Raw genomic sequence first — 22634 nt, 5'->3', positions numbered from 1 at the left:
GAGCAAATGAGTGAATGAGTGAATAAGTGAGTAAATGAATAAATGAATGAGCAAGTGAATGAATGAGTGAGGTGTGAATGAATGAGGGAGTTAGTGAATTAACAAGTGAATGAATGAACAAGTGAAGGAATGAGTGAGCAAAGGAGTGAATGAGTGAGTGAATTGGTACATGAATGAGGGAGTAGATAGAGTGAGTGAATAAATGAGTGAATGAATGAGAAAATGAAGAAGTGAATGAGAAAATAGAGAAGTGAACGAGTGAGCAAGTGAATGAATAAATGAGTCAGTGAATGAATGAGTCAGTAAATGAATAAGTGAGTGAGTAAATGAATAAGTGAGTGAGTGAATGAATGAGCAAGAAAATGAGTGAGTAAGTGAATGAATGAGTGAAGTACAGAGGGAGGAAAAGCGAATGGGGGAGAGAGGCAGTGGGTAAGGACAGGATCTCACCCACTGCCTGGGAGTGTCTTCCCTGCCCTGCTCTGTTCCTTCCTGTCCTGGGAGGGGCCTGGGACAGGGCTGGAGCAGGGCTGGCCACTCACCCACACAGTTGATGCCGGTGAAGTCCAGGCTGTAGCCAAGGGGACACTCACAGCGGAAGGATCCATCGGTGTTGACACAGATGCCGTTAGTGCAGACGCCAGGGTTCTCTGCACACTCGTTCACGTCTGCGGATGGCAGGTGTTGCAGACATGGCTCCTGTCACCGTGCAATCCCCAGAGCCCTGGCCACACTCAAGGCCCCAAAGGGATGAGAGCCCAAGCCCCAGGCTGGGAGGGTCCAGGGCCACTCGGGTTCTCAGCGGGAGCCTGAGACTCAGAGACCCAGGCAGTGCGGAGATGGATCTGGGTGGCCCAGGAGGGGCTCTGAGCACGTGGGTGAGGGGCTCACCTTCTCGGGAGTCATCCGGGCCTGGGACTGCCCCGTGGCCAAAGGGGCAGAGCTCCTGAAAGGCAGCTGGACAGAGAGGGGGAGGGGAGTTAGAGTCAGGGCCCAGGTGCAGCCCCCAGGTGTGTGCAGGGAAGGATGAGGGAAGAATGAGAGAGGAAGGTGAGGGCGCATCATGACAGGGGAGGCTGGACAGGGGTGGGCACTCACCGCTGCCTTCCTGGGGACACAGCTCACAGGGGTCTCCCCAACCCTCCCCAGGCCTCTTACTGCAGCAACAGCGGGTCTTGGTGGTGTTGAAAGCTTTGGGCACCGAGCACTTCCCAGCCTCAAAACGGGTGAAGCAGAAACTCTTCCGTGTGTCTGTGGGATGGGGGCTCCATTACCCTGATTGAGGGCCACTGGCAGTGCCCACCTGCCTCTCTGACCTCTCGCACCCCAGTCCTGGTGAATAGGTTGTGCTGATCCTGCCAGTGGCCAATCAGAACATGCCACGCCCCTGGTCATGGTGATTGGTTTGAGGATGGACATGTGACCTACTCTGGGCCAATGAGGATCTGCCCTGGGTTTTTCATTGTTGGTGTTGGTTTTTTGTTTTTTTCAGATGGAGTCTTGCTCTGTTGCCCAGGCTGGAGTGCAGTTGTATGATCTTGGCTCTCCTGCCTCAGCCTCCCAAGTAGCTGGGATTACAGGCATGTGCCACCACACCCAGCTAATTTTTGTATTTTTAGTAGAGACAGTGTTTCACCACATTGGCCAGGCTGGTCTCAAACTCCTGACCTCAGGTGATCAGCCTACCTCAGCCTCCCAAAGTGCTGGTATTACAGGCAAGAGCCACCGACCCCAACCTGCCCTGGGGTTTTGAGGGGACAGCTGGAATCGCACCCCACTTTATTGCTTTGGGGTGTTCTCATGCCAGGAAGAAAGATCAAACTCGGTGGTTTCTCTTGGATCAAAAACCCCTTCCTGGAGAGGCAAAATGACTGATTCCAGAAAGCCCGAGGATCCTGGAATTCAGACTCCAAACCCCAAATCCTCGGCTCCGGATGCCTATCAAGTCCTCACCAGCAGGCTGGGGTCCCAGCCTCCCAGAACAGCAATTATTCGTTGAGGTGCACTGCAGGTTCTGCTCTCACCCTTATTGCCCCTGACCTGTGAGAGAACAGGCTGGCTCAAGCTGGGTGAGGTTAGCCCACAGTAGATGAGGCTAGCCCAGCTGAAATGGAGCCAGCCCAGAGTAGTCTAGGCTAGCTCAAACTGGACAAAACCAGCCCATTGACAGCCTACAGTCATGTGACCAATACAAGGAAAACCTAAATGAAGCACACACAGGCTAGCTCAAAATGGACCAGGTTAGCCCTCCGTAGACATGACCTCTATAGCCAAGAGGTTGCTGGCACTAGGATAACCCTGCTAATGCAGAGAGACACCTCTGCGTGGTCAAAGCTCCCGTAGGGTCATACAAGAAGCCACAGCCCTCTTTTCTGGGCAATCTGACCCTTCCCCGCCCCACTTCCCACTCTCTTCCCTAAGGCCTGTGCAGACTCACCAAAGCAACGGTGCTCATTATCAGAGAGGACAAAGCCAGGTGGGCAGAGGCACTGGAAGCTCCCAGGGCTGTTGCTACAGGAGCCAAAGAGGCAGAGGTTGGGCTCATCTGAGCACTCGTCGATATCTGGAAGGGCGGGGACATGAGCTGGGTGGGGGGCAAGCAGGATCTCCACCAGTGGGGAGAGGACTCCGCTGTGAGGAGGGGCAGATGGAGTGCAGGTCCAGCCAGGGGCTGCAGCGGGGCTGGGGTACTGAGAGCTCAGTATGAGCTGTAGCGCGAGGTGAGCATTGTGTGTGCACGTAGGTCCTTCCCGGAAGGTGTCTCCAGAGTAAAGGTCATGGTCAGGAAGAGTTCATGATTAGAGACTGAAACTGCACATAGTACAGCCTCTATGGAAAACAGTGTGGAGATTCCTTAAAGAACTAAAAGTAGAACTACCATTCAATCCAGCAATCCTACTACTGGGTATCTACCCAAAGGAAAGTAAGTCATTATATGAAATGGACACATTCACATGCATGTTTATAGCAACACAATTCACAATCGCAGAAATATGGAACCATCATGTTTATAAATGCCCATCAACCAATGAGTAGATAAAGAAAATGTGGTATGTCATACACCGTGGAATACTACTCAGCCACAAAATGGAACAAAATAGGCGCAGTGGCTCACACCTGTAATCCCAGCACTTTGGGAGGCCAAGGTCGGTGGATCACTTGAGTTCAGGAGCTGGAGACCAGCCTGGCCAACATGGCGAAACCTCCTTTTCTACTGAAAATGCCAAATTTAGCCGGGCGTTGTGGTGGTGCGTACCTGTAATCCCAGCTACCAGAAGGGTGAGGCAGAAGAATCGCTTGAACCCGGGAGGTGGATATTGCAGTGAGCAGAGATCGTGCCACTGCACTCCAGCCTGGGTGACAGAGCGAGACTCCATCAAAAAAAAAAAAAAAAAAAAAAAAAAGACAAAATAATGTCCTCTGCAGCACCTTGGATGGGGCTAGAGGCCATTATTCTAAGTGAAGTAACTCAGGAATGGAAAATCAAATATCGTATGTTCTCACTTACAAGTGGGAGCTAATCTATGAGGATGCAAAGGCATAATAATGACATAAAGGACTTTGGGGACTTCCAGGGAAAGATGGGATGGGGGTGAGGGATAAAAGACTACATACTGGGTACATTGTATACTACTCAGATGACAGGTGCACCAAAATCTCAGAAATTACCACTGAAGAACTTATCTATGTAAGCAAAAGCCACCTGTTCCCCCATAACTGTTGAGATTAAAATAAGAAAAAATAGAAAAAAATTTTAAAACCTTAAAAAAAATAAAATTGCACAAAGCTAACTGAGACTGGATGTATTTACCCTACACTGGATGGGGTTAGCCCATGTTGTATTAAGCTAGCCCAAATAGATCAGAATAGGCTGGGCGTGGTGACTCATGCCTGTATTCCCAGCACTTTGGGAGGCTAAGGTGGGAGGATCGCTTGAGGTCAGGAGTTTGAGACCAGCCTGGCCATCATGATGAAACCCCGTTTCTACTAAAAATACAAAAATTAGCCAGGTGTGGTGATGAGCGCCTGTAATCCCAGCTACTCGGGAGGCTGAGGCAGGAGAATCGCTTGCACCCAGGAGGTGGAGGTTACAGCGGTGAGCTGAGAGTGAGACTCTGTCTCAAAAAAAAAAAAAAAGAATAGATTAGAAGAGACCGGCCAGACTGGGTCAGATTATACAAGGCTAGCCCAGATGGAAGCCCAGATCAGAGAAGTTCAGGCCAGACTGGTTCAGGTTAGCCCAGGCTAGCCTATCTGCTCAGGCCAGACTGGTCCAGGTTAGATTACAGTGAACAAGGTAGCTCATCTGCTCATCCCAGGTTGGTCCAGGTTAGCCCACACTCTCTGAGGCTAGCCCAAGTGGATAAATGGACCAAAGGAGATCAGGCCAGACTGGTTAGTCCAGACTGCATGAAATCATCTCTATAGGTGATTACAACAGTGAAGCTTAGGCCAGACTGGTCCTTGATCACCAGTTAGCAAGTGAGGAGCTCTACATTTGGGTGCACTGAGAAACGGTGAGACCCCCACACCCATGTCAATTTATAGGATTCATGAGGAAGCCTGTGGGCACCAGAGACAAAATCCTGAGCGCAAAGTCCAGAAACAATCAGAATGACAATAATAGTTTATGAAGCTGTGTTTGACTCTGCGTTAAGTACATCTCCACCTTCATCACAACCCTAGCTGGTATTCCCATTTGATGGATGGAGAAAGAGAGGCACTCCCTGGTCCCAAAAATGGGAGTTGGGGCTGGACACTCACCAATGCAGTGGTCACTCTGCACCTGGAAGCCAGGGGGACAGATGCAACGGAAGGAGCCCTCGAGGTTCTGGCAGGTGCCTGGTAGGCAGGTTCCTGCGAGGCTGAGGCACTCATTGGTGTCTGTGAAAAAAGGAAAGAAGGGTCCTTGTGCCAGCCAGGATGCAGGGGGCTCACCTGGGACTGGGACCCACACCTGCAATTACTGTGTGATCACCGAGGGCCCCAGGACAAGCCCTCGCAGTGGCAATTCTGGCTCCAGGGCAAGGGCTGAGACTCAGGACCACAGGGACAGCTGGGGAAGGATTATCTGACTCTCGTGGGGTTATAGGTGGGGCCAGATGGTGTCCAGTGGGAAGAGGTAGCAAGATTCCTAATCTGGCACCACCAGCAGATTCCTTCCATGGTAACCATTTAGAGCTTCTACTATTCTTTGCTTCTGGAAACTTACATTTTCAAGACAGCCTCACCCCACACCTCAAATCCCATACATAAAAACATAGGTTTGATGTACTGGTTTTATAATTATTTAATTAATTTATTTATTTTGAGATAGGATCTTTCCCTGTTGCCCAGGCTGGAGTGCAGTGGTGTGATCATAGCTCACTGCAGCCTCAAACTCCTGGGCTCAAGTGATTCTCCTGCCCCAGCCTCCTGAGTAGGTGGGACTACAGGCAATAGCCACCACTCCTGGCTAATTTTAATTTCTTTGTAGAGACAAGGGCTCACTATGTTGCCCAGGCTAGTCTCAAACTCCTGGCCTCAAGCAATCCTTCCACCTCAGCCTCCCAATGTGCTGGGTATTATTTTTTTAAACCTTAAAATAAATGCTTGGGTAGTAAATGGATCTATGCTCACCCAGAAGTACCAAACTGTGGTGTACATGGAGCAGGGGCTGGTTGAGATGCCTCCAAGCACCATAGGCAGACTCACCCACACAATTCTTCCCATCAGTTGTGAGCTCAAAGCCATCCTGGCAGAGGCAGTGGAAGGAACCAGCTGTGTTGAGGCAATGGCCAAATAGGCACACCTGCCCCACCAGGGTAGTACACTCATCAAAATCTGTAGAGGGGAGATAGGCAGGCCGGGTCACCCACAAAACTTGAAGGGATCAAGGCTTCCTTGTACTTCTGTCTGCAACTGAGTTGAGTTGATAGCATTGGCTTCAACTTGAGCACTCATGTATAGACTGTGTATATTAACCTTCCACCTACCTTATGAGGTAGTTGCTGATATTTTCTAATATAACCATGTAATGCTATGAATTTGCCTCTAAGTGCTCCCTTAGCTGCATTCTATGTATTTTTATATGTTATGCTTTCATTTTCATTTTCTTTTACTTCAAAATATTTTCTAATTTTCCTTATGATTTATTTGACTTGTGGATTATTTAGGAGTATGTTATTTAATTTCTAAATATTTGGGGACTTTCTGGGCATCTTTCTGTGGTCAATTTCTAGATTTACTTCCTTAGATTCTGAGAACCTACTTTGTGGCCAGCCTGCCAACTGAGCGGACTCACCCACACAATCCCCATTGTGTGTCACCACAAAGCCAGAGAAGCAGAGGCAGTTGTAGGAGCCGATGATGTTCTTGCAGGTCCCATTTCCACAAGGCTGCTGGTCACACTCATCAATGTCTGCAGAAGCAAAGCTCGAGAGCCCAGCCCAGCTCACCCAGGGCATTGGGGGACTTAGGGAGTGAGAGGCCAGCTGGACCTAGTGGTCCTCCCCTGCACCCAGCCCTGCCTAGATGACTGGACAGTGACCCCTGGGGGTGATGGCTGGGAAGTACTCCTGGTGTGATCTATCACCCCCATTTTACAAATGGGAAAATTGAGGCACAGGGAGGCACATCAGCCATTTACCCAAGATCTTAATGTCAGGACCCAAACTTGGATCTGTCTGTGAACTAGGATGGACAGAAACACCACTTCCATCCCAGAGGAGATGTAGACCCCCGGCAGCCTGACTTGAAAGGAGGGGAAAGATGAGGGTCTCACCCCTGCACAGGGTGTGGTCTGCAGAGGCCTGGAATCCACGGTGACACAGACACATGTAGCTGCCTTCTGTGTCCATGCAGTCGCCATGGCTACAGACATTCGGGATCTCCCGACACTCATTCCGTCCTGCGGGTGCAGACAGCATGGTGTCCCCAGGGCCCCTACCACACAGTGTTTGCCTGAGCTCTCCCTACTGCAATGGAGAAGCCAGAGCCTGCCTTGAAGTTCCCCGCTCAAACTTCCACCAGGGGCGTCAGGCTCTCAGCATTGACCTGAGCTCTCACTTCCATCACATCCTATTAACAGACACTCTCAATACATCCCCGATCCCTCTAATAGTATAGATAAGGAGAAAGACCTGGACAGAGCCATACCCCATCTAAGTCCCCATGGGCAACAGAGCCCAGCTCCCTCACCTCCTCCCAGAGACCCTGCTCACCCACACAAGCCCCGCCTGGCGACAGTTTGTACCCTCGGGTGCACTCGCAGAGGTAGCTGCCGGGGATGTTGATGCAGTCGGCATTCTGCTGGCAGGGACTCTCCCTGCTGCCACACTCATCGACATCTGGGCAAATACAGCAAATGAGGTGGGGGTGACAGAGAAGCCTATCCTGACAGAATCAAACCTGAAACCCAGTCCAATGCTTCGGAACAGGTGGTCTCTCTGGAAGCAGCCAGAGCTGGAGTGAGGGTGGTTATATGAGATGGAGGCCCTTGGAAAGGTGTTAGCCATTATTCCATTTCCATGCGGAAATGGAAGCTTACAGAGTTTTAGTTACTTGCCCAGATTGCACAGTGTCAGACATGCATCCCACCCAGATCCCAGGGCTGGGAACAGGGAGAGGTGGCACCTTCACAAGCCAGCAGGATGCTGTTGTAGTTGAAGCCTGTGGGGCACTCGCAGCGGAAGCTCCCAATCTGGTTGATGCAGACACCACTGGCACAGATGGCGGGGATCTCCCCACACTCATCAATGTCTGCAGAGGGCATCTGCCATTAGGGGCAGCCCAGCCCCCTGGGACTTCCAGTGACCCTAAGCGAAGGGACCCACTAGCCCTGCAATCTGGTTGAGGATGTTGTGGCCACAAATCAGCACACACTTAGAAAAATCTTGCTGTGGCCAAAATACATCCACTCACACCAGAAAGAGATCAGGATGTGGGAGGAAAGACAAGAGCAGAGAGCGAGTGTGTGTTTTTCTAAACTAAAAATGCACATTTCCTGTGACCCAGCAACCTTGCTGGAAAGAAACGGCCTTAAGCATAAGCAGGATAGCGGTATGAGATGCTATTTAGCAAGAAACTGGAAACATCAATTGATGAATGCAGAGCAAAATATGGGATGTCTGTACCATGGAATATTCTTCAGCCTTATTAAGGAATAAAGCCCTGTAACATGTGACAACGTGGTTGAAACCTAAAATAATTCTTCTAAGAGAAGCCAGACACACAGGAACAATATTGCATGACTCCATTTAAAGGAAATGTCCAGAAATAGCAAATCAATAGAGACAGAAAGTCGATTTATGGTTGCCAGGGGCAGAAGGGAGGGGGTAAAGGGAGTGACTGCTAATAGGCATAGGGTTTACTTTTGTGTGATGAAAATGTTTTAAACTTAGATTGAGGTGATGGTTGTGTAACACTGTGAATGTACTCAAAACCACTGAATAGGACACTTTAAATGGGTGAAGTGTGTGGTATGTGAATTATATCTCAATAAAGCTGTTATATATAAACAATGTAAATGTCTATCAGTAGGGGACTGGAAACAACCTAAGTGTCCATCAAAAGGGGACTTGAAAGAACATGTGTCCATCAGTGGGGGACTGAAAACAATCTACGTGTCCATCAGTGGGGGACTGGAAACAACCTAAGTGTCCATTAATAGGGGACTGGAAACAACCTAAATATCCATCAATGGGGGACTGGAAGTAAACTAAGTGTTCATCAATGGGGGACTGTGATGAAAATGTTATTTTTGTGTGATGAAAATGAGTTCTAGGCCAGGCGCAGTGGCTCAAGCCTGTAATCCCAGCACTTTGGGAGGCCGAGACGGGCAGATCACGAGGTCAGGAGATCGAGACCACCCTGGCTAACCTGGTGAAACCCCGTCTCTACTAAAAAATACAAAAAACCAGCCGGGCAAGGTGGCGGGTGCCTGTAGTCCCAGCTACTCGGGAGGCTGAGGCAGGAGAATGGCGTGAACCCGAGAGGCGGAGCTTGCAGTGAGCTGAGATCCGGCCACTGCACTCCAGCCTGGGTGACAGAGCAAGACTCCGTCTCAAAAAAAAAAAAAAAAAGAAAATGAGTTCTAAACTTAGATTGAGGTGATGGTTGCATAACTCTGTGAATGTATTCAAAACCACTAAATTGGACACTTTAAATGGGTGAAGTGTGTGGTATGTCAATTATATCTCAATAAAATTGTTATAAACAATATAAGTGTCCATCCATAGGGGACTGGAAACAATCTACCTATCTATCAATAGGGGACTGGAAACAACCCAAGTGTCCATCAAAAGGGGATCTGAAACAGCCTAAGTGTCCATCAAAAGGGGACTTGAAAGAACCTAAGTGTCCATCAATGGGGGACTGAAAACAATCTAAGTGTACATCAGTAGGGGACAGGAAACAACCTAAGTGTCCATCAATGGAGGACTGGGAACAACCTAGGTGCCCACCAATAGGGGACTGGAAATAACCTAAATATCCATCAAGTGGGGACTGGAAACAAACTAAACGTCCATCAGTGGGGGACTGTGATGAAAATGTTATTTTTGTGTGATGAAAACGAGTTCTAAACTTAGATTGAGGTGATGGGTGCATAACTCTGTGAATGTATTCAAAACCACTAAATAGGACACTTTAAATGGGTGAAGTGTGTGGTATGTGAATTATATCTCAATAAAATTGTTATAAACAATATAAGTGTCCATCCATAGGGGACTGGAAACAATCCACCTATCTATCAATAGGGGACTGGAAACAACCCAAGTATCCATCAAAAGGGGATCTGACACAACCTAAGTGTCCATCAGTAGGGGACTGGAAACAACCTAAGTTCCCATCAGTGGGGGACCTGGGATGTATCTGCACCATGAAACACTTCTAGGCAGGGCAAAGAGAGAGGCTGCATGGCAGATAGTAACCTGGCCAGTTCCTCAAGACACAATTTGGATGAAAAAAGCAAGTTGTAACCAACATGTCAAGCATTACATAATTTATGTAAAATGCCCCAGAAACCAACATCATATATTTTCAGTGGGAGACCTATTATGTAATGAAGGAAGAAAAAACTAGAAAGAAATATTCCAGCTGTAAAGCATAAGAATGTCCAGAGAGGGATAAAAGAGACAGAGTTGAGGTGACGACTGGAGAAGTGAGTTTTATTTGCCATGGTTTGAATTTTTTTAAAAATAAGAATAAGGCCGGGCGCGGTGGCTCAAGCCTGTAATCCCAGCACTTTGGGAGGCCGAGATGGGCGGATCACAAGGTCAGGAGATCGAGACCATCCTGGCTAACCCGGTGAAACTCCGTCTCTACTAAAAAAAAAATACAAAAAACTAGCCGGGCGAGGTGGCAGGCGCCTGTAGTCCCAGCTACTCGGGAGGCTGAGGCAGGAGAATGGCGTGAACCCAGGAGGCGGAGCTTGCAGTGAGCTGAGATCCAGCCACTGCACTCCAGTCTGGGCGACAGAGCAAGACTCTATCTCAAAAAAAATAAAATAAAATAAAAATAAATAAATAAATAAATAAAAGAATATATTCAGAGGATTAAAACAAATGAAAATGGGCTTATCAGTTAAACACTGCATGGTTGAAATTTGGCATGCAGGTGTTAAATTATGCAATACCTTGTTAAACTTAAAAAGGGAGCATTCTGGCCAGGCGCAGTGGCTCACACCTGTAATCCCAGCACTTTGGGAGGCTGAAGTGGGTGGATCACCTGAGGTCAGGAGTTCGAGACCAGCCTGACCAACATGGTGAAACCCTGCCTCTATTACAATACAAAAATTAGCCAGGCATGGTAGCAGGTGCCTGTAATCTCAGCTACTCAGTAGGCTGAGGCAGGAGAATCGCCTGAACCCAGGAGGTGGAGGTTGCAGTGAGTTGAGATCGTGCCATTGCACTCCAGCCTGGGCAACAAGAGCAAAACTCCATCTCAAAAAAAAAAAAAAAAAAAGGGGCGGGGAGCAATTTGACACAAACTGCAACACAGATGCACCTTGAGGACATCATGCTCAGTGAAATAAGCCTGACACAAAAGGACAGATCCTGTGGTTCCACTCACAGGGAGTCCCTAGAACTGTTAGATTCAGAGTCAGGAAGGAGAATGGTGGGTTCCAGGGACTGAGGGGAATGGGGAGTGAGAGTTTCATGGGGACAGAGTTTCAGTGGGAGGAAATGAGAAAGTTCTGGAGATGACGATGGTGATAGTTGCAAAACAATGCAAATGTACTTAATGCCACTGAACTGTGCACTTGAAAATGGTTCAAATGGTATTTTTCTGGAGACCAAAAAAAAAAGTCTCACTCTATCCCTCAGGCTGGAGTGCAGCAGATCTCGGCTCACTGCAGCCTTTGCCTCCCGGGTTCAAGTGAGTCTCATGCCTCGGCCTCCCGAATAGCTGGGATTACAGGCACGCACCACCACGCCAGCTAATTTCTGTATTTTGAGTAGAGACAGTTTCACCATGTTGGCTAGGCTGGTCTCGAACTCCTGATCCACCCACCTCGGCCTCCCAAAGTGCTGGGATTACAGGCATGAGCCACCGCGCATGGCTGGAAAGGTAAATTTTATGTTGCATATATTTAACCATCATTTTAAAAAATGGATAATGGTTTAATAAAAATTTTAAAGTGTCATTCTTTAAAAAAAAAAAAAAAAAAAAAGATGTTTTTGAGGGCAGGATTCCTGGGGAGTTGGAGGTGTGTGGGAGGAGGAAGAGGGGAGGATGGAGGAATGGATGTAAGGAAAAGAGCTATAGGGGAGGGGAGGGGTGGGAAGAAGCAGACCCAGGTGGATGGGTGCCCAGGGATGGAGCAGGAACTGCTCACTCACCAAGGGGCTTCCGCGTGTGGATGTCAATGAGGAATCCCGGGGCCTGGTTTCCGCATAGAATCTGGTAGTCAGCTGCGCAAAGGGGAACAAAGTTGAGTCTGCGGCTGCAGGCCTGACCCCAACCTGCTCCCCATCTGGAGGGGACACCTCATCCCTGGAGCCCAGCTCTCAACTGGCTACCTTGAACTTTTTTTGCTCTCCCCACCCTTTCCCTCCTTCCACTTATTTAATTTAATTTAATTTAATTTTTTTGAGACAAAGTCTCACTCTGTCACCCAGGCTGGAGTGCACCGGTGCAATCACGGCTCACTGCAGCCTCAACCTCTCAGGCTCAGGTGACCCTCCCACCTTAGCCTCCCAAGTAGCTGGAATTACAGGCATGAGCCACAATGTCTGGTTTTTAAAGCCACCTAGTTTGCAGTAATGTTTTGCAGCAGCTCTGGGAAATGAATACGGAAATGAATAAACCCCTAGAAGCCCCCTTCCCATCACTGCCCCATTCCTGCAGCTCTTCCTGGTGCCTGGGCTGGCTGCTAGATCATTCCGACAGGACTCATTCCTATTGTCAATACACTCTGTTCAGTCCTGCCTCCAGGCCTTGGCTCCTGTTGTGCGCCTGCCTAGAACACCTTCCCTCATCCTGACCGATGTTCCCATCAGGGTCCCAATCCTGGCTCTGAGTTTCTCCAGGTCTGCCCCTTCCCCAGCCCAGGAGGTCTATGGTCTCTCTAACCAGCTGTGCTTTCCTCCCCAGCCTGGGACATTTACCGACCCCCTCCCACCATATCCCACCCCCAGCTACTCCTGTGAATCATCAAGGGCCTTCCCTACCCATGAAAACTCCATTGATCCATCCTGAATTCTCAAAATCTGCAAAATGGAAGAAAAGCTACCTTGCTCACTTTAAAGTATTGCCTTCTATACATGGGAACTGACACAGTGTGGCTGCGTCCCTACCTAAATCTCAACTTGAACTGTAGCTCCCATATCCCCACATGTCATGGGAGGGACCCGGTGGGAGGTAATTGAGTCATGGGGGCGGGTCTTTCCCGTGTTATTCTCGTGATAGTGAATGAGTCTCGTGAGATCTGATAGTTTTATAAAGGGCAGTTCCCCTGCACATGCTCTCTCTTGCCTGCCACCATGTAAGACGGGCTTTTGCTCTTCCTTCACCTTCTGCCATGATTGTGAGGCCTTCCCAGCCATGTGGAACTGTGAGTCCTTTAAACCTCCTTTTTTTTTTTTTTTTTTTTCTGTTCTGAGATAGTGTCTTGCTCTGTCACCCAGGCTGGAGTGCACTGGTGTGATAGCGGCTCACTGCAATCCCCACCTCCCAGGTTCAAGCAATTCTCTTTTTTTTTTTTTTTTTTTTTTGAGACGGAGTCTCGCTCTGTAGCCCAGGCTGGAGTGCAGTGGCCGGATCTCAGCTCACTGCAAGCCCCGCCTCCCGGGTTTACTCCATTCTCCTGCCTCAGCCTCCTGAGTAGCTGGGACTACAGGCGCCCGCCACCTCGCCCGGCTAGTTTTTTATGTATTTTTAGTAGAGACGGTGTTTCACCATGTTCGCCAGGATGGTCTCGATCTCCTGACCTTGTGATCCGCCCGTCTCAGCCTCCCAAAGTGCTGGGATTACAGGCTTGAGCCACCGCGCCCGGCCTCAAGCAATTCTCTTGCCTCAGCCTCCCGAGTAGCGGGGATTATGGGCCTGCATCACTACGCCCAGATAATTTTTTTTTTGTATTTTTAGTAGAGACAGGTTTTCACCATGTTGGCCAGGCTGGTCTTGAATGTCTGACCTCGAGCGATCCACACGCCTTGGCCTCCCAAACTGTTGGGATTACAGGCGTGAGCCACCACGCCCAGCCAAACCTCTTTTTCTTTATAAATTACCCAGTATCCAGGATTTCTTCGCAGCAGTATGAGAATGGACTAATAGGGGGACAGAACTTCAACTCTCTGGCTCTCATCAGAACAAGGAGAATTAATCTAAGAGCCCTAAGGGCACTGTGTTTCCTTAACCATTATGCTACGAGGGGCCAGGCTGGGAAGAAGGTTGAGGAGGGTTACTCACGGCTGGTGGGAGTGGGGCAGGCCTCACAGGGTCTATTCCAGGCCTGGCCAATGTTGTAGGAGCAGCAACACATTTTTCGGGTCACGTTGAAGGCCAGCTCATTTTGACATGTGCCGTTATAGTGCCGGAAGCAGACACTCTTCCTCATATCTGTAGTTGGCATAAAGGAGAAGAATGTGGGTAAGGGTCACCTAAATCAGTGGAAGAGGGAGCCAAAGAGATGGGAACTCGTTAACTCATTCATTTGAAGATTACTGGCTTGGCCAGCCACAGTGGCTCACACCTGTAATCCCAGAACTTTGGGAGGCTGAGGCGGGCAGATCACTTGAGGTCAGGAGTTCGAGACCAGCCTGGCCAACATGGCGAAACCCTGTCTCTGCTAAAAATACAAAAACTAGCTGGGTGTAGTGGCACACGCCTGTAATCCCAGTTACTTGGGAGGCTGAGGCAGGAGAATTGCTTGAACCTCAGAGGTAGAGGTTGTAGTGAGCCGAGATTGTGCCACTGTACTCCAGCCGGCGCAACACAGCGAGACTCTATCTCAAAAAAAAAAAAAAAGGGGGATTACTGCCTGGCTTGATTGGCTTGATGTCTCTCCCCCAACACACTTGGGGGATCTATTCATTTTTTTCAGCCTTTTTTGAGCAGTGCACAACCTGAGCAACTGTTCATGGCAGCTCCGGGCTCCTGAATCCTGCGGTTTTGTTTGCTGCCACATATCAGGACATCATATATGCTTATCCTCCCTGTCCATAGGCTTGAAGGCTCCCAGCAGTTCCTCCCATGCCCAGGTGCTGCTTCTGTGATTTCCATTTCCCTAGGTCATCATGCTTCTTACCCATGCAGTTGTTGCCACCATTGACTTGGAGGTATTCTGCAGGGCAGACACAGGTGTAGTTTCCCAGGGTATTGTAGCAGGTGCCAGGGCCACAGATGCCCGAGTGTGTGGAGCATTCATCAATATCTGCAGGGAAAGGAGGAGTGGAGGGGAACAGTGGGCAGCATCCAGGAATTGTCTGAATAACTCCCCTCCAGAGACCCAGCAAGGCCACTTCACTAGGGACCTAAGTTTGGTTTCAAAATCAGCCTAAAACGCACACACATCTTAGTGATGAAGAAAACTGTAATATGGGCCAGGCATAGTGGCTCATGTCTGTAATCTGAGCACTTTGTGACGCCGAGATGGGAGGATCATTTCAGCCCAGAGTTCGAGACCAGTCTGGGCAACATAGCAAGACCCCATCTCTACTAAAAATTTTAAAAACTTAGCTGGGCATGGTGGTGCATGTCTGCAGTCCCAGCCACTTGGGAGGATCACTTGAGTCCAGGAAGTTAAGGTTGCAGTGAGCTGTGATCACAACTCTGCACTCCAGCCTGGGTGCAGAATGAGATCCTGGCTCTAAAACACAAATAAACAAAAACCCACAAACAAACAAAAACAACATGATGTTAAGGGGAAAAAAAAAAGTTTACAAGCTGGATGCAGTTGCTCATGCCTATCATCCCTGCTTTGGGAGGCCAAGGCAGGAGGATCATTTGAGGCCAAGAGTTTAAGACCAGCCTGGGCAACATAGTGAGGTCCCATCTTTACAAAAAATGAAAATTTAGCTGGGCATGGTGGCATACACCTGTGGTCCCAGCTACTTGAGAGGCAGAGGTGGGAGGATCACCTGAGTCCAGGAGGTCAAGACTACAGTGAGCTGTGATTACACCACTGCACTCCAGCCTGGACAACAGAGTGAGACACTGGCTCTAAAAAATAAAAAATAAAAAATTCATAAAAATAAAGTTGATGATGATACTGCTTCTATTAGGAACAAAATGACCTGAGTTCATGAGTCAGTTTTATAATCACCAAGAATGGATCATCCACGTCTTCCCAATATGATATGATAGGAATCAAGAACCTTATGGATAAAGTATTCTTGGGGGAAAAAAATTGATTCTCAATCTGATCATTACTCTAGTCCATGGGGCAGTAAGCTTTTTCTGTAAAGAGCCAGATCAAACTACAGTGTGGTTTTGCAGACCAAACTACAGTGTGTCATGATTATTCAATCTGCCAATGTAGTAAGAAAAGCAGACACAAACAATATGCAAACACACTGTGGCACTGGTTGTGCTCCAAGGAAATTTTATTTATGGACCCCTGAAATTTGAATTTTATACAACTTTCTCCTTCTCTCCTTCCTTCCTTCCTTCCTTCCTTCTTTCCTTCCTTCCTTCCTTCCTTTCTTCCTTCCTTCCTTCCTTCCTTCCTCTTTCTCTCTCTCCTTTTTTTTTTTTTTTTTTGAGTCAGAGTCTCACCCTGTTGCCCAGGCTGGAGTGCAATGGCCTCATCTCGGCTCACCGCAACCTCCACCTCCAAGGTTCAAGTGATTCTCCTGCCTCAGCTTCCCGAGTAGCTGGGACTATAGGCGTGTGCCAGCATGCGCAGCTAATTTTTGTATTTTTGGTAGAGATGGGGTTTCACTATGTCGGCTAGGCTGGTCTCAAACTCCTGACCTTGTGATCTGCCCACCTCGGCCTCCCAAAGTGCTGAGATTACAAGCGTGAGCCACCGTGCCCAGCCTTTTTCTTTTTTTTTTTTTAAGACAGGGTCTTGTTCTGTCACCCAGGCTAGAGTGCAGTGGCATAATCACAGCTCACTGCAGCCTCAACTTCCGAGGCTCACGTGATCCTCCTGCCTCAGCTTCCCAAGTAGCTGGGATTACAGGCATGAGTCACCATGTGTGGCTAACTTTTTAATTTTTTGTAGAGACAAGGTCTTGCCAGGTTGCCCAGGTTTGTCTTGAACTCCTGGCCTCAAGCAATCCTCCCACTTCAGCCTCCCAAACTACTGGGATTACCAGTGTGAGCTGCCACGCACCCAGCCTTGAATTGCATATAATTTTCATGTGTCAAAAAATGTTATTCTTCTTTTGTTTTTTTCAACCGCCGAAAAAAGTGTAATAAAGTATTCTTAGCTAGCAGGCAAAAATAGGTTGTGGAATATTAGCATGCTAAGAGTGATGTCACCAAAAATAGCAGAGTAGGGAACTCCAGGGCTCCATTCCTCCACAAAAGTAACTATTGAGCTGGCAAAACAGACAAAAATCAACTTTTGCAGAACTCTGGAATCCAGTCAAAAGCTTACAACACCCAGACAAAGAAATGGTGAAGAAAGAAGCTGCTGTACTTTGTAAGGGAGTGTCGTGGCGTTTTTAAGGGCCTGCCTACCATCCCCCACGCCACAGATCCACAGCAGCCATGAACATCTTAAAAGCAGCAAGAGGGAACTGACAGATCATGACAAAAGAGGAGGCAGGGGGCAGAAGCCTTTCTATGAGGCCTTCCCTCCTCGACCCTTGTGAGGCTTGGCAGGGCACGAAGGCAGGGAGAGAGCGGAAGAGCCTGACCCACCCCAAAGAGAGTCCATGCTCACCCTCACAGATGCGGGTGTGCTCACTGAGGTGGTAGCCAGGTGGGCACTCACACTGGAAACTGCCAAAGGTGTTGATGCAGTCACCCCCCTGACACAGCCCTGGCAGCTCTTGGCACTCGTCGATGTCTGTCAGGAAGTAAGGAAGCCATGTTTGGGAGCTAAACCCATGCAGAGGACTTAAGGGGCACCCACGCTAAGCTCTGGGTTTTCCAGGGCCCTCTCGAGGATCCCCAAGAGCTGTCCATGACTGATAGACATTCGAAGGGTCTATCTTGACGGCTGGACACAGACTCTCTTGAGTTAATGTTACCCTAAATTCAACTCCATTCCCTTCATCTGTTAATCCATTCTCCCATCCACCACATAGTTTCCTCTAGATAGAGAACTAGATAGTTTTCTTCCTCTAGATGGAGAATAGATAGTCTTCTCCAACCTCGTCACTCCCTAACAAAAGGATGGATGGGAGGATGGATGAATGGATGGATGAGCGGATAGATGCATGGATATGAAAACAGTGAATGGGTAAATAAGCAAGTAGGTCAATGAATGCGATGATGAGTGAGTGGATAGATAGAAAGATGGATGGGTAGGAAGGTGGATGGATAGGAAGGTGGATGGATAGGAAGGTGGATGGGTAGGAAAGTGGATGGGTAGGAAGGGGGATGGATAGGAAGGTGGATGGATAGGAAGGTGGATGGGTAGGAAGGTGGATGGGTAGGAAGGTGGATGGATTCAGGCAGTAAATCACGTAAGCGTCGATCAATGCAGAAATCGTCGATCGGCATCGTCGATCAAATCGTCGTCAAAGCATCGATCAATCCGGCATCGTCAGTAAATGCGATCATCCAAAGCATCGGCGTCGTCAAAGCATCGATCGATCCGGCATCGATCGACCAGCATCGATCCCCGCGTCGATCAGCCAGCATCGTCGACCAAGCATCGAATCATCCGGCATCGATCAGCTCCGTATCGTCGATCAAGCGCATCGTCGATCAAAGCGTCGTCGATCCGATAAATATCATCCATCTCAAATCAATGTCGATCGATCGATCGATCGATATCGATCGATATCATCGTCGAAATAAAGAGAGAATGGAATAGATAGGCTCGTCGGGAACAAAATGGAATGCGAAAGTAGATAGAATGAAAAGTCCGGAAATAAGTCGAAATAAGTAAATCGTCATCGTCGTCGATATAAAGATCGTCGGTAATCCGAATCATCGTCAGTGCATCGTCGATCGAAATAAAAATCGAAATGTCGCGTCGTCGATCGGCGTAAACTCGGTCTCGTCGATCGTCAGGCTCACTAAAGTCAGGAATCGATCGATAAATAAATCGTCCCCTTAAAGATCGCAAAGAATAATGTCGTCGATAAAATCGTCGTCGGCTCTCGTTAGATGGTCGAAAGTCGATCGGCGAATCGTTCGTCGGCGTCGATAAAATCGATAAATCCGTCGTCGATCGGCGTCAGCGCGTCGTCGTCAATGCATCGAAGATGCGTCAATGTCCGCATCGCTCGTCCAGCGATCATCCGGCGTCGTCGTCGATCGTCGATGTCAGCGTCGATCGATCGATCGATCCGGCGTCAATCGATCAGCGAATAAATCCGTGCGTCGCGAATCGATCGCGCTCAAAATTCATCGCGCGTCATCAACTCATCGATAAATCCGTCAAAGAATAAATAAAGATCGATCATCAATCATCAGCTTCATTCGTCAATATCGGCGCATCGATCATCAATATCGTCTCGATCAAAATCTCTCGATCGACCGATAGCATCCAGCTCGCGCGTCGATCGATCGATCATCGTCATCGATCGATCGGCGTCGATCAGCGTCGATGTCGATCGATCGTCGATCAATCGATCAGCGCGCGTCAGCGCGTCGATCGATCGTCGTCGATCGATCGTCGATAATCGCGTCGATCGATCGATCGATCGACGATCGATAAGTCGATAGCGCGGAAATCCAGCGCGCGTCGATCGATCGATCGATCGATCGATCCAGCGTCGATCGATCCAGCGTCGATCAGCGTCGATCGATGTCGATCGTCGTCGACCGATCGATCGATCGATCGGCGCGTCATCGATAAGATGGATGAATGGATGGATGGATGGATGGATGGATGGATGGAAGGAAGGATGGAAGGAAAGGATGGATGGATGGATGGATGGAAGGAAGGATGGAAGGAAGGAAGGATGGATGGGGATGGATGGATGGATGGAAGGATGGATGGATGGATGGATGCATGGAAGGATGGGTGGAAGGATGGGTGGATGGAAGGATAAATGGATGGAAGGATGGAGGATGGACGGAAAGATGGGGGACAAATGAAAAAGATCAGCCATATAAGCGGAAGAAATGGCTGAAAGAACAGATTTAAAAAATTCAACACAAACTAAAAGCATAGTGTGGTCCGCGGCAGCCTCCGGTGTGGGTGCCCATCCAGGACAAAGCCTCAACTCACTTTGGTGAGATGGGGATGAGAGAAAAGTCAGTCTTTAGGCAGACAGATGGATGGATGGTCTGCCAGGAACTCACCTTCTAGAATGACAGTGATGGGGTTAGGCCGGAAGCCCTCACCACCGGGGCACAGGGTTCTGTACTCAGCTGTAAGGGAAACAGGCTCCTGTGAGGTGGAGTATTGGGGCAAAACTTAGGCGAAACAGGGGAGCAACAGCAGGAAGCCTGAAAAGGGCGCAAGAGCGGGCTCCCATCCTTCTACTGTACTAACTACATCCCCATATCTCTTTAGCCTCTTAGGACCAAGGGACTTTGGCCAGTCCTGGGGCTGTGCGCGCGCATGTCTGTGTGTGTGCATGCGTGTGTGTGTAAATGTGGATTCCCATTCAACATGTGAGCAGAGTTACATGGTAGTGGCTGGGGGCAGGAAGGAGAGAAGATGATTCCTTCTGATCCAAAACCATATCCTAGTGTAACTGCAAGTTTTCCCCATGCAAGAAAGACCCTGGACATTCACACACGCACACACCTGAGTAGGTGGACAGGTACCTCCCTATTTCACACCTGAGGACTTTGCACATACTGTTCTCACTGCCTTGCACATCATTACCCCTACTCTGCTAGGAAAACTCCTACACATCCTTCAAAACCTCACTCACGCCTCCTCCCCTGGAAAGCCTTCCCCACAGCTTTCTCTTCCCCACAGCTTTCTCCTGAGCTATGGCTATGCCTCAAAGAAAACCCTTAGGACAGCTCTACTCTCATAGTCCTGAAACTTGGTTTAAGAGTGAGGGCGAAGCAGTGTGCAGAGGCTGTGGCTCATCCTTCTCCGAGTCCCCAGCCCCCAGCACATGACACAGAGGAACTCTCAGTGTTTGTTGACTGACTGAGTGATCAAGTGACTACAAACACAGAGAATTTACAGAAAGCAGCCTTGGAGAGAGGCCCAGCCAAGAGTACACTGTATGACCCAGGATGAGCCCCTCTCCTTCCCCAGTTCTTGGTGTTCCTGTCACCTAAGCCCCACCTCCCCTTAGCAGAGATGACCCCCTAAGCTCCCGGGTCTCGGTGGCTCAGGCCACGGTGCTCAACAGCTCCACAGGGACTCACTGGTGTTGGCCACTGGGCACAGCTCGCAGGGATTGCCCCAAGCCCGGCCCAGGGAACAACAGCAGGAAGCCCGGGTGACACCAACTCCGATCTCAGCACTGCAGGAAATGCCACCGTCCCCTCGGTCATGCGTCTCCAGGAAACAGTTCCCAGCCCGAGTGTCTGAACAGGCAGAAGGGGATGGTTAGCAGGAGTCGGGGGAAAGCCGCACGTGTGCGTGTGCATGCATGTGTCTATATCAATGGGTGACAAGGACAACCGCTCTTGCGGGAGACCAGCAGATGTCCCGTTTGTCAGGAGCAGGTAGATTTGAACACATGGACATCTGAGTTAACCCGGGGGCAATCCCACCCACCTCTGCTGACCCCAGAACCCTGATCTGGAGCTGAGCATGGACTCACCCACGCAGCCCACTCCGCTGGGGTTCAGCTCAAAATCCTGGGGGCAGCGGCAGAGGTAGCTGCCGGGGGTGTTAACGCACACGCCGTTGATGCAGTTTACTGGGTCTGCACACTCGTTAATGTCTGTGGGCAGGAGGCGCAGTCCTCAGCAGGGAGCCCTGCCTCGGCCCCCCTCCCTCCTGGCTTCATCCTGGGAAGCTGCAGCCCTCACTCAAGGTCAACTTCTGGGCACCAGGGGACAATGTCATGTCCGTCCCTGGGAAGAAACCTAACGGGACAGGAACCTCCAGTCTGCCCTGTCCCCTCCAATCCCATTCCTTCTCCTGCTCTGTTCTGCTTGGCAGAGTTTTGCTCGTTGAACTCTACCTGCCCTGGGTTCCATGCAGTCAACATACGAAAACCATATCTATTTTAATTTCTTAATTTATTGATGTTTAGAGACAGGGTCTTGCTCTGTTGACCAGGCTGGAGTGCAGTTGTGCAATCACGGCTTACTGCGGCCTCAGACTCCTGGGTTCAAGCAATCCTTCTGCCTCAGCCTTTGGAGTAGCTGGGACTACAGGTGTGCACCACAATGCCCAGCTAATTTTTTATTTTTACTTTTTAGAGATGGGGTCTTGCTATGTTGCTCAGGCTGGTCTCCAACTCCTGGCCTCAAGTGATCCTCCCACCTCAGCCTTCCAAAGTGCTGAGATTATGGGCATGAGCCACCACACCCAGCCAAAACCCATCTATAGAAAATACTTTCAAACCATGGGATAGCACACTCCAATCTGTAGGCCAAATCCGGTCCACCACCTATGTGTGTAAATAAAGTTTTATTGGTACAGGGGCCACATTCATTCATTTACATATTGCCTGTGGCTGCTTTTGAGCTACAATGGCAGAGTTGAATCATTATGACAGAGACTGACTGTGTGGCCTGCAAAGCCAAAAATATTTACCATCTGCCCATTTCTAAAACACACAGAGGTGGGAGACCCTTTCGGCAGCTAGGGTGGAGGGGCCACTTCAATCACTGAACTTATTCAGCTGGGGAACAGGAACGGGAAACGATGGGGACATCAGGCAAGGTGCTCCCTACACCCCCCCCCACCGCAAGACTGCAAGGGAGGATGCTTGAGAAGAGATCTGAGGGCAGTGAGGGAGTGAGCCATGTCCCCTGCCCCAGCTCCTGCTCTCTCCTCCCTCCTTCCAGCCCAGATGACCTCACACCTGTGCAGTTGCCGCCCCCTCGGTCCAGTTCGTAGCCACCATCGCAGATGCAGCGGAACATTCCAGGCAGGTTCTCACAGCTCCCAAATGCACAGAGGTTCCCTTGCGCACACTCGTCCACATCTGCGG

At 49.4% G+C, this 22634-nt stretch overlaps 1 protein-coding gene across 1 annotated transcript in view; it reads right to left on the bottom strand.

Moving 5' to 3' along the window:
• Positions 1-22634, bottom strand: part of FBN3 (fibrillin 3) — an 86407-nt gene that overhangs the window by 24041 nt on the left and 39732 nt on the right. The window contains 18 exon segments of the mRNA XM_031660007.1: positions 543-668; positions 892-957; positions 1099-1251; positions 2438-2563; positions 4765-4884; positions 5695-5823; positions 6284-6400; positions 6764-6889; positions 7203-7328; positions 7615-7740; positions 11823-11894; positions 13894-14043; positions 14732-14857; positions 17318-17443; positions 19858-19926; positions 20890-21051; positions 21291-21413; positions 22506-22628. Coding sequence (XP_031515867.1) covers positions 543-668; positions 892-957; positions 1099-1251; positions 2438-2563; positions 4765-4884; positions 5695-5823; positions 6284-6400; positions 6764-6889; positions 7203-7328; positions 7615-7740; positions 11823-11894; positions 13894-14043; positions 14732-14857; positions 17318-17443; positions 19858-19926; positions 20890-21051; positions 21291-21413; positions 22506-22628 — 2166 coding nt within the window.

The sequence above is a fragment of the Papio anubis genome, chromosome 20 (assembly GCF_008728515.1).
Source record: "Papio anubis isolate 15944 chromosome 20, Panubis1.0, whole genome shotgun sequence".
NCBI classification, from domain to species: Eukaryota; Metazoa; Chordata; class Mammalia; order Primates; family Cercopithecidae; genus Papio; species Papio anubis.
The sequence above is the reverse complement of the archived record's forward strand: the minus strand, read 5'-3'. Positions and strand labels throughout refer to the sequence as shown.